Source organism: Nicotiana attenuata, unplaced genomic scaffold (genome assembly GCF_001879085.1).
Source record: "Nicotiana attenuata strain UT unplaced genomic scaffold, NIATTr2, whole genome shotgun sequence".
NCBI lineage: Eukaryota > Viridiplantae > Streptophyta > Magnoliopsida > Solanales > Solanaceae > Nicotiana > Nicotiana attenuata.
This window is the reverse complement of record NW_017672322.1, coordinates 139,684-153,335: the sequence shown is the minus strand read 5'-3', so window position 1 is coordinate 153,335 and position 13,652 is coordinate 139,684. Positions and strand designations below refer to the sequence as shown.

At 34.1% G+C, this 13,652-nt stretch overlaps 2 protein-coding genes across 4 annotated transcripts; one reads left to right on the top strand and one right to left on the bottom strand.

Annotated features, from left to right (window-relative positions):
- The first annotated feature begins 245 nt into the window (after positions 1–245).
- On the top strand, positions 246–4,838 carry LOC109212739 (beta-fructofuranosidase, insoluble isoenzyme CWINV1-like). The gene is made up of 7 exons (XM_019376412.1): positions 246–531; positions 689–697; positions 1,116–1,289; positions 1,764–2,614; positions 3,610–3,851; positions 3,934–4,033; positions 4,432–4,838. The coding sequence occupies exons 1-7, from the start codon at positions 372–374 to the stop codon at positions 4,612–4,614; spliced, it is 1,719 nt and encodes a 572-aa protein (XP_019231957.1). The 5' UTR covers positions 246–371; the 3' UTR covers positions 4,615–4,838.
- A 3,953-nt stretch (positions 4,839–8,791) lies between these two features.
- On the bottom strand, positions 8,792–12,963 carry LOC109212735 (nucleosome assembly protein 1;4). 3 transcript variants are annotated; one of them, XM_019376407.1, is made up of 12 exons: positions 12,757–12,963; positions 12,593–12,636; positions 12,403–12,498; positions 10,827–10,919; positions 10,567–10,654; positions 10,383–10,444; positions 10,121–10,305; positions 9,854–10,037; positions 9,717–9,760; positions 9,400–9,571; positions 9,243–9,291; positions 8,792–9,175 (listed from the first exon to the last, which is right to left on the bottom strand). In XM_019376407.1, exons 1-11 carry the CDS (start codon positions 12,824–12,826, stop codon positions 9,268–9,270), a joined length of 1,062 nt encoding a protein of 353 aa, XP_019231952.1. In that variant the 5' UTR covers positions 12,827–12,963; the 3' UTR covers positions 8,792–9,175; positions 9,243–9,267. The 3 variants fall into 3 exon arrangements, with proteins under 3 accessions (XP_019231952.1, XP_019231950.1, XP_019231951.1); XM_019376405.1 differs by having other exon boundaries at positions 9,277–9,291; XM_019376406.1 differs by lacking the exon at positions 9,243–9,291.
- Positions 12,964–13,652: the final 689 nt, after the last annotated feature.

Here is a 13,652-nt window from a genome sequence, read left to right as displayed (position 1 = left end):
TTGGAATACAGGCCAAATGTGTAGCTTGCCCCTTGGTCAATGGTCCAGTTTTTTCTCTTTCCGTTTACCCAATGAGGCCCAAGTGGAGATATGGCGTCTGGGAACGGCGGTTATGATTCTTCCCCATCATTAACGCATGCCAAGAAGGATGGTCCAATTATTATTATAATTATGACGAAAAGATAATATCAATTCCAACCTTGCACATGGCAAAGTTATAAATCAGCTACTATGTTTCAACAATTTCAGAGGACACAACCAGTTTGAATTTCAGAACGTTATATTGTTTGCATGAAACATCAGATCAATATATGTTAAAATTCTGAAACGTACATTCCTTTCATATTTCATAGCAAAACCAAATTCCAAGAATGGCCAATTACCTCAGACTTTATATTCCAGTTTTAATACTAATTTCAATTCATGGCTATGGAATTTGGCTATTTGAAGCTGCTTCTCATGAAATAGAGACACCCGATCAAATATACAGGACTGCTTTTCATTTTCAACCTGCTAAGTATTGGATGAACGGTAAACTGCTTTTAACTTTTCTTAAGTAAATTAGCCATTGATAGCTTGAATTTCTGCTACTAATTTATTTATCCTAATCCTTGTTTTTTTCTTTTTCTGTTGTTTACGTACGACTTTATGGTGATCAAATACACAACCTTTGGTTTTGATTCCACAGATCCTAATGGTAAGTTTCTCAAGTTAATTACCTCTTTGATCATTTTAATCTTAGTTACGATGTAAATTACTCTCCATTCATAATAATATTATCCACGAAAAATATTTTTCAGTGTTGTTGTTGAATGAAAAATATTTTTCTAAAAAAAATTATGGTGAAAATTAACAATAATATTAGCAAATCAGAGAATGTTTTGACTGAAATTTCGAGTGTTGTAGAGTGTTAGTTGGAAATTGGAGTACCTATAAATAATAGTATGAGTTAAGATAGTTGTAAGAAAACTAATCTTCACTCATAAGTGAATGAAGTCATTTTAATATTTTCCTCAAAAATAACTTCCATAGTACCAAAAGTAACTTTATAAATGCATGGTTGATTAATCAAATTGCTTAGACCAATTTATCTTTATAAAAAATTATGCATGCAGGGCCAATGATATACATGGGAATTTACCATTTCTTCTACCAATACAATCCTTATGATGCACAATTTGGAAACATAGTTTGGGGACATTCTACATCAACTGATCTCGTCAACTGGACTCCTCAGCCGCCGGCACTACTCCGATCAGAGCCTTATGATTTTAAAGGCTGTTTTTCAGGTTCTACAATTTTTTGAAATCGCTTAGAGATTTATATGCCAATATAAAATATAAAATTCTCTTATTATTATTATTATTATTATTATTATTATTGTTGTTGTTGTTGTTGTTGTTGTTGTTGTTATGATGATGATTAAATAGTCTACATTTATCTTTCTTTATACTTTAAAAAGTATTATAAAAATGCTGACATGGACGCTTACGTGGCACATCTTAGGTCGGGTGCCACTGTGCAAATTTATTTACTTCCTTAGTGCGGTAGGGGTAAATTTAGACATAAAGTATAACAGATGATAAAAATGACTATTTACAATAGTATAGTGGCACATCCTGGACCTTTTCCCTTATTAAGTTGTTGTTGTTGTTGTTATACGTTTAAGATAAACTTAATTGAAGCAACATGATTGGTGAAGATTTATATGATTGACTCGGACCTATTTGAAATTGAGGCTTAATTGATATTGTTATTTTCAGGTTCTACAACAATTCTCTCCGGCGGAAAACCGGCAATTCTCTATACCGGAGTAGACTTTTCCGATATCCAAGTTCAAAATCTAGCCGTGCCCAAAAATTTATTGGACCCTTACCTTATAGAATGGGTAAAATCACCTTATAATCCACTAATAACACCTAATTCAGTGAACAAAATTGATGGTCAAAATTTCAGAGATCCAACTACTGCTTGGTTAAATCCTACAGATGGTAATTGGAGAATGGTAGTTGGAAAGAAAAAAAATGACACAGGAATTGGTTTATTATACAGAAGCAAGAATTTTATTAATTGGATTCAAACTGAACAACCTTTACATTTTTTAAACAATTCTGGAATGTGGGAATGTCCTGATTTTTTCCCAGTTTCAACAATTAGTCAAATTGGTTTAGACACTTCAATTATGGGTCCAAATATAAAACATATATTTAAAGCAAGTGTAGCAAATTCTGATTATTATACAATTGGAATTTATAATCCAAATAAAGATATTTTTATTCCAGATAATGAATCCTTGGATATTGGATTAGGATTTAGATATGATTATGGGAAGTATTATGCTTCAAAAACATTTTTTGATAGTGCTACTAATAGGAGAATTTTATTTGGATGGGTAAATGAATCAGTAAATAATCTTGATATAAATAGTATTAGAGGTTGGGCTGGTCTTCAAGGAATTCCTAGAAGAATTTGGCTTCAAAAATCTGGAAATCAATTGTTGCAATGGCCAATTGTTGAAATTGAAAAGCTTAGAATGAATAATCCAGTTGTTGAAGGTAATACTGTGCTCATGGCTGGATCAGTACGTGAATTATCCCGAGTCACAACTACACAGGTAATTTAATTATTTAAGTTGTATACATTGACGTAATATTTTTTATATTATTTATATATATAGTTTAACCTATTATAGTTGGTTTTGTTATTATCTATTACATATCATATTTCTAATTAGAGTTTGACTTATATACAATGGAAAAGAACTTTTACGCATCAAGTTACTTAAAAGATAAATAAAAGTTGTTCATAAAAAGCTGGATTAGTTACCTGAAAAATAAAAGAGATTACCAGCTAATAAAACAAGTTAAAACATACCGTGTATAAAATTCTTCTACATCTCGGTATATATGAGCTAATCCTAAAAAATATTTATCATCGAGATTTAGCTATAATTACATTATAAGTAACTTGATCGCGTAAATATCTTACTGACCGTCAGTGCTAAAACTTAAATCCATTTGTGTTAAACCTACTATATAACACAACAACAACAACAATAACAAACCTAGTGTATTCCCACATTATAGGGTTTGGGGAGGATAAACTGGTAAAGTATATATAAATCTTACCCCTACCTTAGCTTGTGGAGATAGAGAGACTGTTTCTGGGATACCCTCGGCTAAACCTACGATTTATCAGCATACAATAATGATAAAAGTTAAAACCATGCCTTCCTTCTTGTATTACAACAACAACAACAACAACAACAACCCGGTATAATCTCACAATTGGGGTCTGGGGAGGATAGACAGGGGCGGATCTAGGGTGTAATATACGGGTTCCCGGGAACCCAGTAACTTTTGCGTAGACCCTGTATTTTTGTCCAAAAAAATTATTAAATATCTATAAATATCTATTTGTGAACTCAATTATTATTGTATATTAATTTGAAATTGCGACAGGAACCCATAAACTTAAAATCCTGGATCCGCCTCTGAGGATAGAATGTACGCAGCCTTACCTCTACCTGGAAGGATAGAGAAAACGGTTTCCGATAGATCCTCGGCTCCTTCTGTTATTAACTAATTATAATTATTATACTCTTTACAGGCAGATGTAGAAATTTCTTTTGCAGCGAAAACTTTGGAAAAAGCAGAAATATGGGAAGCAAATTGGACAAATCCACAAGAAGTTTGTAGCATAAAAGGTGCATCAGTAAAAGGTGGGATAGGACCATTTGGATTGCTAGTCTTGGCATCCGATGACATGCAAGAATATACTGCAATTTTCTTCAGAATTTTCAAAAGAGAAAATAACAATTTTATAGTGCTCATGTGTAGTGACCAGAGCAGGTATATTTAATCTCTCTTTTTTTTTTCCTAATTAATTTAATTTTTTTCCTTAATTAAATTTTTTTTTTTTCATGTTGTGTAGGTCTTCCTTACACTTGCCTTCTAGTGATTATGACAAAACTACTTATGGAGCCTTCTTGAATGTGGATCCTGTTCTAGAAAAATTGTCGCTAAGGACTTTGGTACGATTAAAAAAATATTTTTTATGAAATAAATTATTTTCTGATGTTTGATGGTCAGGAAAAAATGCGAAAACATAATTTCCACCAAAAGTGGCAAACTACCTTCTTATACTTTTGGGCAGGAATCATTTTCTTTCACAATTATTTTTCTTAATCACACCTAGACATTAATATCAGTGTTTAATATTCAAAAATTTATCGAAACACTCTCTATTTCACAAATATTATTCAAACTAAACATTGGATAACATTTTCCAACATATAAGTCATTTTGCAAAAAATATTTTCCCTGAAAATGACTTATGTAATATCAAATGCACCCAAAATATAATGGATTAATGAGAATATTATTATTTATATCGTGTTCTTTTTTTTTTTCTTTTTTCTTTTTTTTGTAGATTGATCACTCAATAGTGGAGAGCTTTGGTGGAGAGGGAAAAACTCTCATTACAGCAAGAGTTTATCCAACTAATTTAGCAGTGGATGGTGGAACTCATTTGTATGTCTTCAACAATGGTTCCGAGAATGTTGATATTTTAGGCTTGACTGCTTGGAGCATGAAATCAGCGCAGATCAATTAAAACAACCAACATAGATCTTCTTGAGATTATTATTATTATTATTATTATTATTATTATTATTATTATTATTATTATTATTATTATTATTATTATTATTATTATTATTATTATTATTATTAATAATAATAATCCATCTATGCACAGGCATATGTAGAGATGGATTCACAACTTGATCTTGATGGTTTAGTTGTAGCAATGAACTCACGGTACTTTTGAAATTATAATTTCTTAATCTAATCTTTATTGAGATTTCGTTGTTTTTCACTTATATATTTTTGTTCCATATAAAAAATATGGGTTTTAGCCGTAGCTCAAACACTACATGCCACGTGACATATATACTTAAATAAACTGTGTTTGTTTCTCGCAAGTTGCATTATATAGTCACACCTCTCTATAACAGCCTCATTTGTTCCAATATTTTTTGATTGCTATAGTAATGTGGTGTTATATAGGACATATATTATAACATAACATAACATAAAAATCGATTCCAAAAAAAACTTGACTATTATAGTGAATGGCTGTTATATAAAGATAATGTTGTACAGAGGTCTGACTATACCATAGAAACTTCACAACATGGAGCTTTTAGGTTCCAACAGATGTAGAAATAGCATCTTAACTACTGAATGCATCAGACTTTAACAAAAAGCAGAGGCACTTGTACCCACAAGCTTTATGTAGCCAAAAGAGTGCATCAGTAAAAGGACTTGAAAGAACACACAGCAGTTTTCTTCAGAATTATCAAACATGTGGTCTATTTTGCTCCGAACCCCTTGTGCTATTCATTCTTTTGTTTTTACTAAAAAATTCCTCTCCACCTTCATAAGGTAAAGGTAATATTTGCGTAGATACTACCCTCCCAAGACCCCATACTGCGGGAATACAGTGGGTATATTGTTATTGTTATTATTGTACTGAAAAATTCCTGAGAGCCAACTCGTGCACCTCTCAATCCTCCTTCACTTAAATATTAGACTTTTTTGGCTTGCAGAGTTCAATTGAACCCCTGACATGAACCTAAATCATACATCACGTATTGCGCTATTACTAGTGACACAAAGCCCTGGGATTGTTCACTATTTAGCAACATAATCACAATAACAATTTTATTTGTCTTCTCCTAATTCCATTGCATCACAGCAAAGGGGGTGAATGGGAGAGGGGATTACAAAATGGGGAATCAAACCTTAGGTAACCAGGTGAAAGTTCAGGTAGGTAGCCAACCAACTGAGCTACTAAGATTCGGGGGTGAATGGGAGAGCGGTTTACAAAATGGGAAATCAAACCTTAGGTAACCAGGTGAAAGTTTAGGTAGGTAGCCAACCAACTGAGCTACTAAGATTCCCCAAAAGAACATGATCTTATGATCCTTTGACAAAATAAAATTGTTAGAAGTGTAATTAAGGTTTCGGGCAATGCTGTTCATTTTTTCTTTTTGGGGGATATTGAACTTTAATTGGTTTGGATTTGTCAATCGATAAACGTAACTCAACATTGGAGAGATTAATCAATATAAGTAAATTATCTTAATTAATGACTGTTAAACAGTATAAAAAGCTTCAAAACTTTCCACTATTTGCCAGAGATCTAGTAGTCTACGATGCACCAAAGGACCAAAAAATCATAGTACTTTCTTAAACAAACTAGGAATTAGGGATATGTGATTTCAACTGAACAATTGCTTTTTGCACAAACTATGCATATATATATTTAAAAAATAAGATTCAAAATATATAATACCGATGATCACACTTATTCTAAACTCACCTATTCTAAATTCTGAATTCGCATCTGCTCGCGGCTAATAGGGCAACACAACCCGGCAAAGAGGACAAACCCTCTTCACAGCTAACCAGTTCATCAAACAATTTCCATGGTACACATTCACTTCCGAACTTTGTTTCTTCTATTTTCACTTTCTCTAAACGCTCAACATATTTATTCCCAGCTGGAATTGCTTTGAATTCAACTGTATTCATATGAACCAAAACAAATAAAGGAATCGTCAGGTTCTTCTAAAGAGTAATTGACAGCGATACTAATAAAAACCTTCATTGGGAGTATTTTCTTGTTCCTGTTGTGAGGTTCATTGACAATTTTATCTGCACATAACCACATACGATAAAACATATATTCATGATCATATACGGCACTCCCATTATATCCAACATTCTTATAACTCTGTGCCACGATAAGTAGTTGCATGGCAATCGGCTACATGATATCGCTCCAGAAATATTTCGGTTTTTCTTGTGATCTCTAACCGGGAGAAAACCGGTTCACCATTATTTTCATCTTGTCCGGCAACTTCCGAAATTCAACTTCAATCTTGATGAAGAACTGGTCGTAAGGTGTTGGTTCAACGCAGCTTATGTCGAGACTCTCATCTTCGTAGGCATAACAAATATCATTCACTACCACTGGCGCATAATCCATTAAAATGATGTAAAGTTTAAGTTGTTGGTTGTTTGCTGCTCGGACTACAGGGTGATTACTGCATGGCAAGTTCTAGTAGTACTATATATAAATTATTAAAACGGGTGCATGGCAGCAAAAGGAAACCTTTTTAAGTTGGAAAAGGATAAGTAAAGTCCTAAATTATTAGAAAGGCTTTAGAGTCGGCTTTAATTCGGAAAGGATAATGGGGATCCTTTTATCGGCAATAATCTAGTTACGACACTCAAACTTTTGTCATGTGTATTTTCTAAAGATTTTATAATAATTCATGTGTTATATTTGATTCTAAAAATTCGTTTAAACATTCTACTACAATAAGGCTTTTGACATTCCGTTTCTCACTTCAATAGAATAGAATAATCGGGGCTTTTCAGTATAAATCCGCTTACTTACCTTTTAAAACTCTTTTTATTTTCTGTTCTTCACTTGCTAGGAAATGTTCACTATACTGTCAAGTGCACCAACGATCCCCTAAGAGTAGACTGCGCACTTGGAGAACCCATTAATTAGACAGTATAAAATATAAGACATAATTTTGATTTTTTTTTCTGAGCAGAACTTACTTTATATGTGAAGCCGCGTGGCAGTAGGGTGCGCGCTCGGGCAATTTGGATTGAATGTGAGAATTTCGGTTTGAATTTTCAATTTTTGGATTGAAGAAATGACAATCCAAATCCAATCCAAACAAGTTCGATTTGATCGGATTTTTTAAGTTCGGTTTCGGACTAATCGATTGGATATTACGGATATTTGGTTCTGAGCGTATAAGTTGAGATGTTTCTACTTTATACAAAAATGAATATCCAAATGAAATACTCATATTAAATTGCATGAAAAGTCCCTCATTCTTGCCGCAATCATACAATCATACAAATAAAGTATTCAAGAGATAAAATTATCATTAAAAAAATACAACAGAGCCGATAGGAAGTAACAATAGTAAAATCATGTCCAAATAGAAAGTATTCTAACAGTAACTTAATAATTAATTTTAAATATATGACATAATAACTAATGGGTAGGTGTTGAATTTATTACTATCAACATATGGATAATGGACTAAATATAAAATACAAAATTTCAGATTTTCGGATGTCCAAAAATCCGTAATACCAAATCCATTATCCAAACAATTCAAAATTAAATCCAAAATCCAAACCAAAAGTACAAAAAATTCAAATATCGGTTTGGATTTTGAATTTGCCAAAACTATGCTCAGCCCAAGGTAGTAGTGAGAACAGCAGAAGCCGATGAGTTTTTCACCATTATCATTCCTAGTGTCACTTGAATTTAATTATAGCTTTATGCTATTTCATTGTACAAGAAACGTTCCTCAAGTTTTCAAAAGTTGGCAAATTCCTCCAACTTACGTTTTCTGTTTGTAATTTTTGTGTTCTGCTGATGGGATACTTTCGGTTTCAATTGTTTCAGCAAAACTAGGCGCGGGCTTCGTTTTGGTGAAGGTGTCTCCGATCGCAACATTTTCAGCCAAGTTCTCGTTCAGTTCTTTGATGGAGGAAATGAAACCAAAAGTCACGATAACAATGGGGGAGTAACGTCAGATAAAACGAAAACACACAACAGTGACCTTTTAGTCAACTTACAAAAACCTATGCCCTGGCAGCACAGGGAAGAAATGGGAAATAGAACGTGCATCATTCTTAAGCGTGGTTAAAATGTGTACGGATCTGACAACTTATCTTCACACGCATTGCAGAATAAACAAATTTCAATGCATCTTGTACTCTTCAGTTTTTGCAGTAGTGTAGGTTGTAACTGAAACACAACGACCACAGAGAAAGCTTGAAAGGGGAGGTAGATAAGGTCAGGATATAAATGTGAAATTTTCATGAAAAGCAAAAGCTAAACCCAAGCAAACACAGTACGCCCCACTAGATTTTACATACGGAAGACCGGAAAATGAATAAACAAAAAAAATAATGAGCAGACATACTAACATGATCAACGCAAAATTAAATACCAATGGCACGGTAGGAGTTCCATCAGCTGCTAAGGGCAAAAAAACAAACTACTGCTGCTTGCACTCTGGAGGACGTTCCCCCTGCTGACCTTCTCCGACTTGTGCTTTCGACCTCTTCTACATTTTTATCAAATAAATACAAAGTCACGCACTAAAGAAAATGGAAGGCGATTTACGATATCACCTAAAATAACTGCCATCATAGCTGCTCATTCCACCTTTAGTGCTGAAGACTACAAGGACAATCGAATAAATCATATGGACATACAAGGAAAAATCAGCAAAAAAATAAGGGAAATAATATTATCACTTTGTAGATGTAAGGCAAAACAAATTTTTACCTTCTTTTTGCTCTTCTCCTCTTCTTCATCATCCTCATCTTCTTCATCTTCTTCGTCCTCATCTTCATCGTCATCATCAGCATCTTCAATATCTTCAAATTCATCCCCTTCAGCAGCCTCACCAGTAAACCATGACACAGCATGGGGGATGATTTTGTCCCGAATTGTCGAGCTGCAAACATGGAAGCCCCAAAAGAAACATCAGTTTCACTCTTTCAATTCATAGAAGATGTAGAAGTTGTTGGGACCAAGTTCAAAGCAAATCCAAACATCAATTCAAAAGGAATCCCAAAGCTACGAGGAAAGCTGCAACTGACCCAATATCGTAATCTTGTTCCATTAGATTCTGAAGTTCTTCAGCCTGTCAAGATATATTAGACAAAGTCACCAAACAAGATCACGAAACATTCTGAATTACAGCGTAAATGAACAAAATAAAAGTTGTTGAACCTACAGCATCTTCATCTATGTCGTCATCATCATCATCTTCAGGTACTTGTGGTGGCTTAAAGAAATTGAAAAAGCTCTCGCAGGTCTCAGTCTTGATTATGGGTTTAGCATTTTTTGACCCCTTCTTTGGCTTCTTTTTTAGGATCTTTTGCGTCAAGCATTTACCAGGACACCAATCAATCTTGGTCCTACAAGACACCCACATCAAGCAAATAAACAAAAATTAAGATCACAATATGTAAAACCAAAACCTATATAAGTTAAAACTTACCCTATGGCCTTCTCCAATATAGGATCATCATCATCAATCATGTGATAGGTTTTAGTCAAGACAGAATTCGTGAAGAAAGGGTTTGTATCAAAGAAGAACTCAAGCTTAAAACCCTTTCGATCATCAATCTTGCAGCACTTGATATCCTTGAGGTACTTTAAAGCTTCCTCATCACGCTCTGAGATCTACAGCACCATCATTTGCACTTGGTTAAACAATCAGTATTTTAAACCAAGAAATATTTATCACATTTGTTATTTACCTCCTCCGCCAATATTTCATTAGTCTTCATTGCAGTCAGCCAGAAGTTGGGAACACCTTTCTCTGCACCAAAATGTAACACCATGAAAAATTAAAGCACATGTTAAGATCAATCTGCATGGATGGATGATCCTCGTCAAAAAAAATGCATGGATGAAAGAAAATATCCAATGAATAAGCTTTACCATTTTCAGCCTCTTTATCCTCTCCCTGGTTCATCGGGGCTTCCTTAACACCCTCCACTTCGACAACCCCATTTACTATTTCATATCTCTGCAACACATCCACAAAATCATATAACACGGAAGGATAACAAAACCATATCTCATTTCCTCTTTTTCTTTTTCTTTTTTTTTTTTGGGTTGGTGGTGTCGGGGGGGGGGGGGGAAGGCTAATTTCAATTGCAACATGCAAACGTGGAACGGCTTGGAATTATTTGTCTCACCTTTGTATACAAAGGTTCATACAGCTTCTGGTATTTAGCTTCCAGTGCAGCCCTCTCCTCGAAAAACTGTGATTCCAGCTCATCATGTTGGCTCTATATTTAGAAAATCATGTTAAGCCTTTTTCTTTCATTTACAGGGGGAGCAATTGGAATTCACACAAGCATATTAGTACGCCAGCATAAAGTAAAAAAGCTAATGCACTATCAAAAAAATTTCCGGTCGAAGAAAATGAGAATGGATCCCTCAATTAATCATAAAATTAAGAAACTGTTCCTCTGCGAGCATATTACTCCAAGTTAAGCATTACTGGCAAAGAAATTAGGCATTGCGGAATACGTGTGCGAGGTCGTCACAAGTACAGCATATTTGTCATGCAAAGCAGCATGTCTTTCTTGATGGGCACAGCTTACACCAAGCTATGTAAATAAAAACAAGCAGCTGTAGCAGGGCACAATCACCAAAAACATTGGTATATTCATCATGTCACTGTGTCTTGCTTCAATTTAAATGTAATTGAAAAATCATGCATGACTAGTAGCACACCATGTTCTTCATTGTTATCTGTCATACAGACATCCCTAACAGCCTGGTATTGTATTATATTGTGGAGTGCCTTTTTTGAAATACTCAATCCTTTAAAGACCTAAACTATGGCTAGTGAAAGAACGACTCTTTAATCGGACAGATATCCAAGGTGCTTTTTGTTTTTGATAATGTAAAGGTTTCATTAAATAAGTACCAAGATGGTACACAAAAGTACAATAGATATCCATGGCGCTATCTTAATGTATTTATCAGATACTATTTGGAACTAGATTGATAATGCATTATCCCGCAGTGGAAACACCTTTGAATTTCTTATGCTTCAAGCATGGAATTAAGCCATCACCCCATTGTTCTTTTCTCTTTCCTCGGTTGATTCAACAAGCAGTAAGCCACTTGTTCCCATGGTAAAGACATAGGCAATAAGTTAGAAGTCCAAAATGACTAAAATGAGAGGGGAGGGGGGGGGGGGGGGGGGGTATACGAGATGAAACAACTCAGCAGCAACCCTATACAACAGTAACTTTATTTCCAAATGCCAATAAATGGCATGGAAAGGGAAATTTTAAACTCCCAATCAGGGGGCGGAGCTAGCCTTGATTTACGGGTTCTGCAGAATCTAGTAGCTTTTGCCCAGACCCTGTATTTGTATTAAAAGTACACTTAATATGTATAAATAATTTATCCAAAACCCGGTAAGCTGCATTTTCTTACATCTAGAACCCATAAACTCAAAATCCTGGCTTAGCCTCTGCTTCCAAAAACACAACATTAGCTTTCAGAAAATAGTTGACTCAAAAAAACCTACCAAAATCACTAGATCACATTGTTCATGAAATTTATCAACCTAGACATTACAATTCGAACTGTAAATTGAATCATGAAGCAACTTTAACTCAGGATAGGACCCACAAAACTACCAAAAATAGGATTATTTAATTTTCTTATTGCATCTCTATGCCAAATGCAAATTCTTTGAAAAAGAAGAAGCAAGTATAAATTCCAGAACATCTCAGCCATGAATAAACGCACCTGAAGCTCTCTTAAAACATCTACACGCTTCCTAACTTGTGGCGTCAAAGTTTCGAGTATATCCGAATGCTGCCCAGCCAAATTCTGAAGCTTATTCTACACATTTCACATAAAAGAGACAAAGATAAAACAGGTGATAGTATTAAATTAAAAATATGTGAAACAAATAAATATAAAGATAAAACCGAACCTTGAGCGCATTCACCAAGCCAGCACGATCTTCAGCACTCAAAGCTATACAGAAACAACAGATGCAATAACAAAATGATAGGAATCAATTACCTCATCCAAAAAAAGAAAAAGAGGAATCAATTAACAAGCAAATTGGCTTAGGGGAAAGATTAGGGGTTTTACCGGCGGCAGCGGCAGGGAGAGAAGCGCCTAGATCGGACATGTCAAACTGATCTTTATTGGAATTACTCATAGCGGACGGATTAGAAACCCTAGCTGGAGAAAGATTGAATAATTTCAATAGGCGTTTTGAAGTGAGAGAAGCGAAGCGGGGAGGAGGGAAATAGTAAGGGTTTTTGGTGCGAGCAGTTTTGATTGGTATAAGTAAATTCCCAAGTTTGTAAAGCCACCTCGGGCGGTGCCCCGCTCGTGCGTCTCAATCTCAAGTGGGTCATCGGATATTCCTTTTTTTTTTTTACTATATTAATCATTGGATTTTGAAACTCTTGGAAAATATTCGGACAATAAGACTAATGCAAATTCGTATAGCATAGTGTTTGTCGGGAAAAAAGCTCTTCTATTAACAAAATTTCCATTTTTAAGATCGTATTAAACTTTGATTCAGTGTATAGTAAATGTTCATTGAAAACTAACCTTTTTTGTTAAAAAAAATCATTCTCAAGATTGTATTGAATTTTGATTCAATGCACCTCTTGCTCATACAATACTAGAATAGCAATAAGAAAATTTACTAAAAAACTTACTCATATTCGATGTTTACTTTAAATAATATTAGTTAAAAAATTTAAGTCTATATTCTAGTAAAAATATATAATAATTAATTGTAGTTAAGTAATAAATGCCTATGTACAAGACATATATTATGTGTATTTATTTAATATAGATATGAGTAAATTTTTACTCAAGGTAGTGAAATTTATTTTTCGAACTCCTCTCACATAATTTTCCGAGGTTTAGAAATAAGATAACTATAACACTTATACAATGGCAATTGGTAAAATTAACCCACTCTAATACACGTAAATGAATTGATGCCAATACTAAGCATAGAATGTGTG

Bases quoted from the DNA above. Each gene is read 5' to 3' on its own strand.
- LOC109212739 (XM_019376412.1), top strand. From the start codon at position 372: ATGGCCAATTACCTCAGACTTTATATTCCAGTTTTAATACTAATTTCA. The intron at 3,852-3,933 runs GTATATTTAATC...CATGTTGTGTAG, and splicing joins ATGTGTAGTGACCAGAGCAG to GTCTTCCTTACACTTGCCTT. The intron at 4,034-4,431 runs GTACGATTAAAA...TTTTTTTTGTAG, and splicing joins AATTGTCGCTAAGGACTTTG to ATTGATCACTCAATAGTGGA.
- LOC109212735 (XM_019376405.1), bottom strand. From the start codon at position 12,826: ATGAGTAATTCCAATAAAGATCAGTTTGACATGTCCGATCTAGGCGCT. The intron at 12,637-12,756 runs GTAAAACCCCTA...GTTTCTGTATAG, and splicing joins TCTCCCTGCCGCTGCCGCCG to CTTTGAGTGCTGAAGATCGT. The intron at 10,920-12,402 runs GTGCGTTTATTC...TTCTAAATATAG, and splicing joins ATGTTTTAAGAGAGCTTCAG to AGCCAACATGATGAGCTGGA.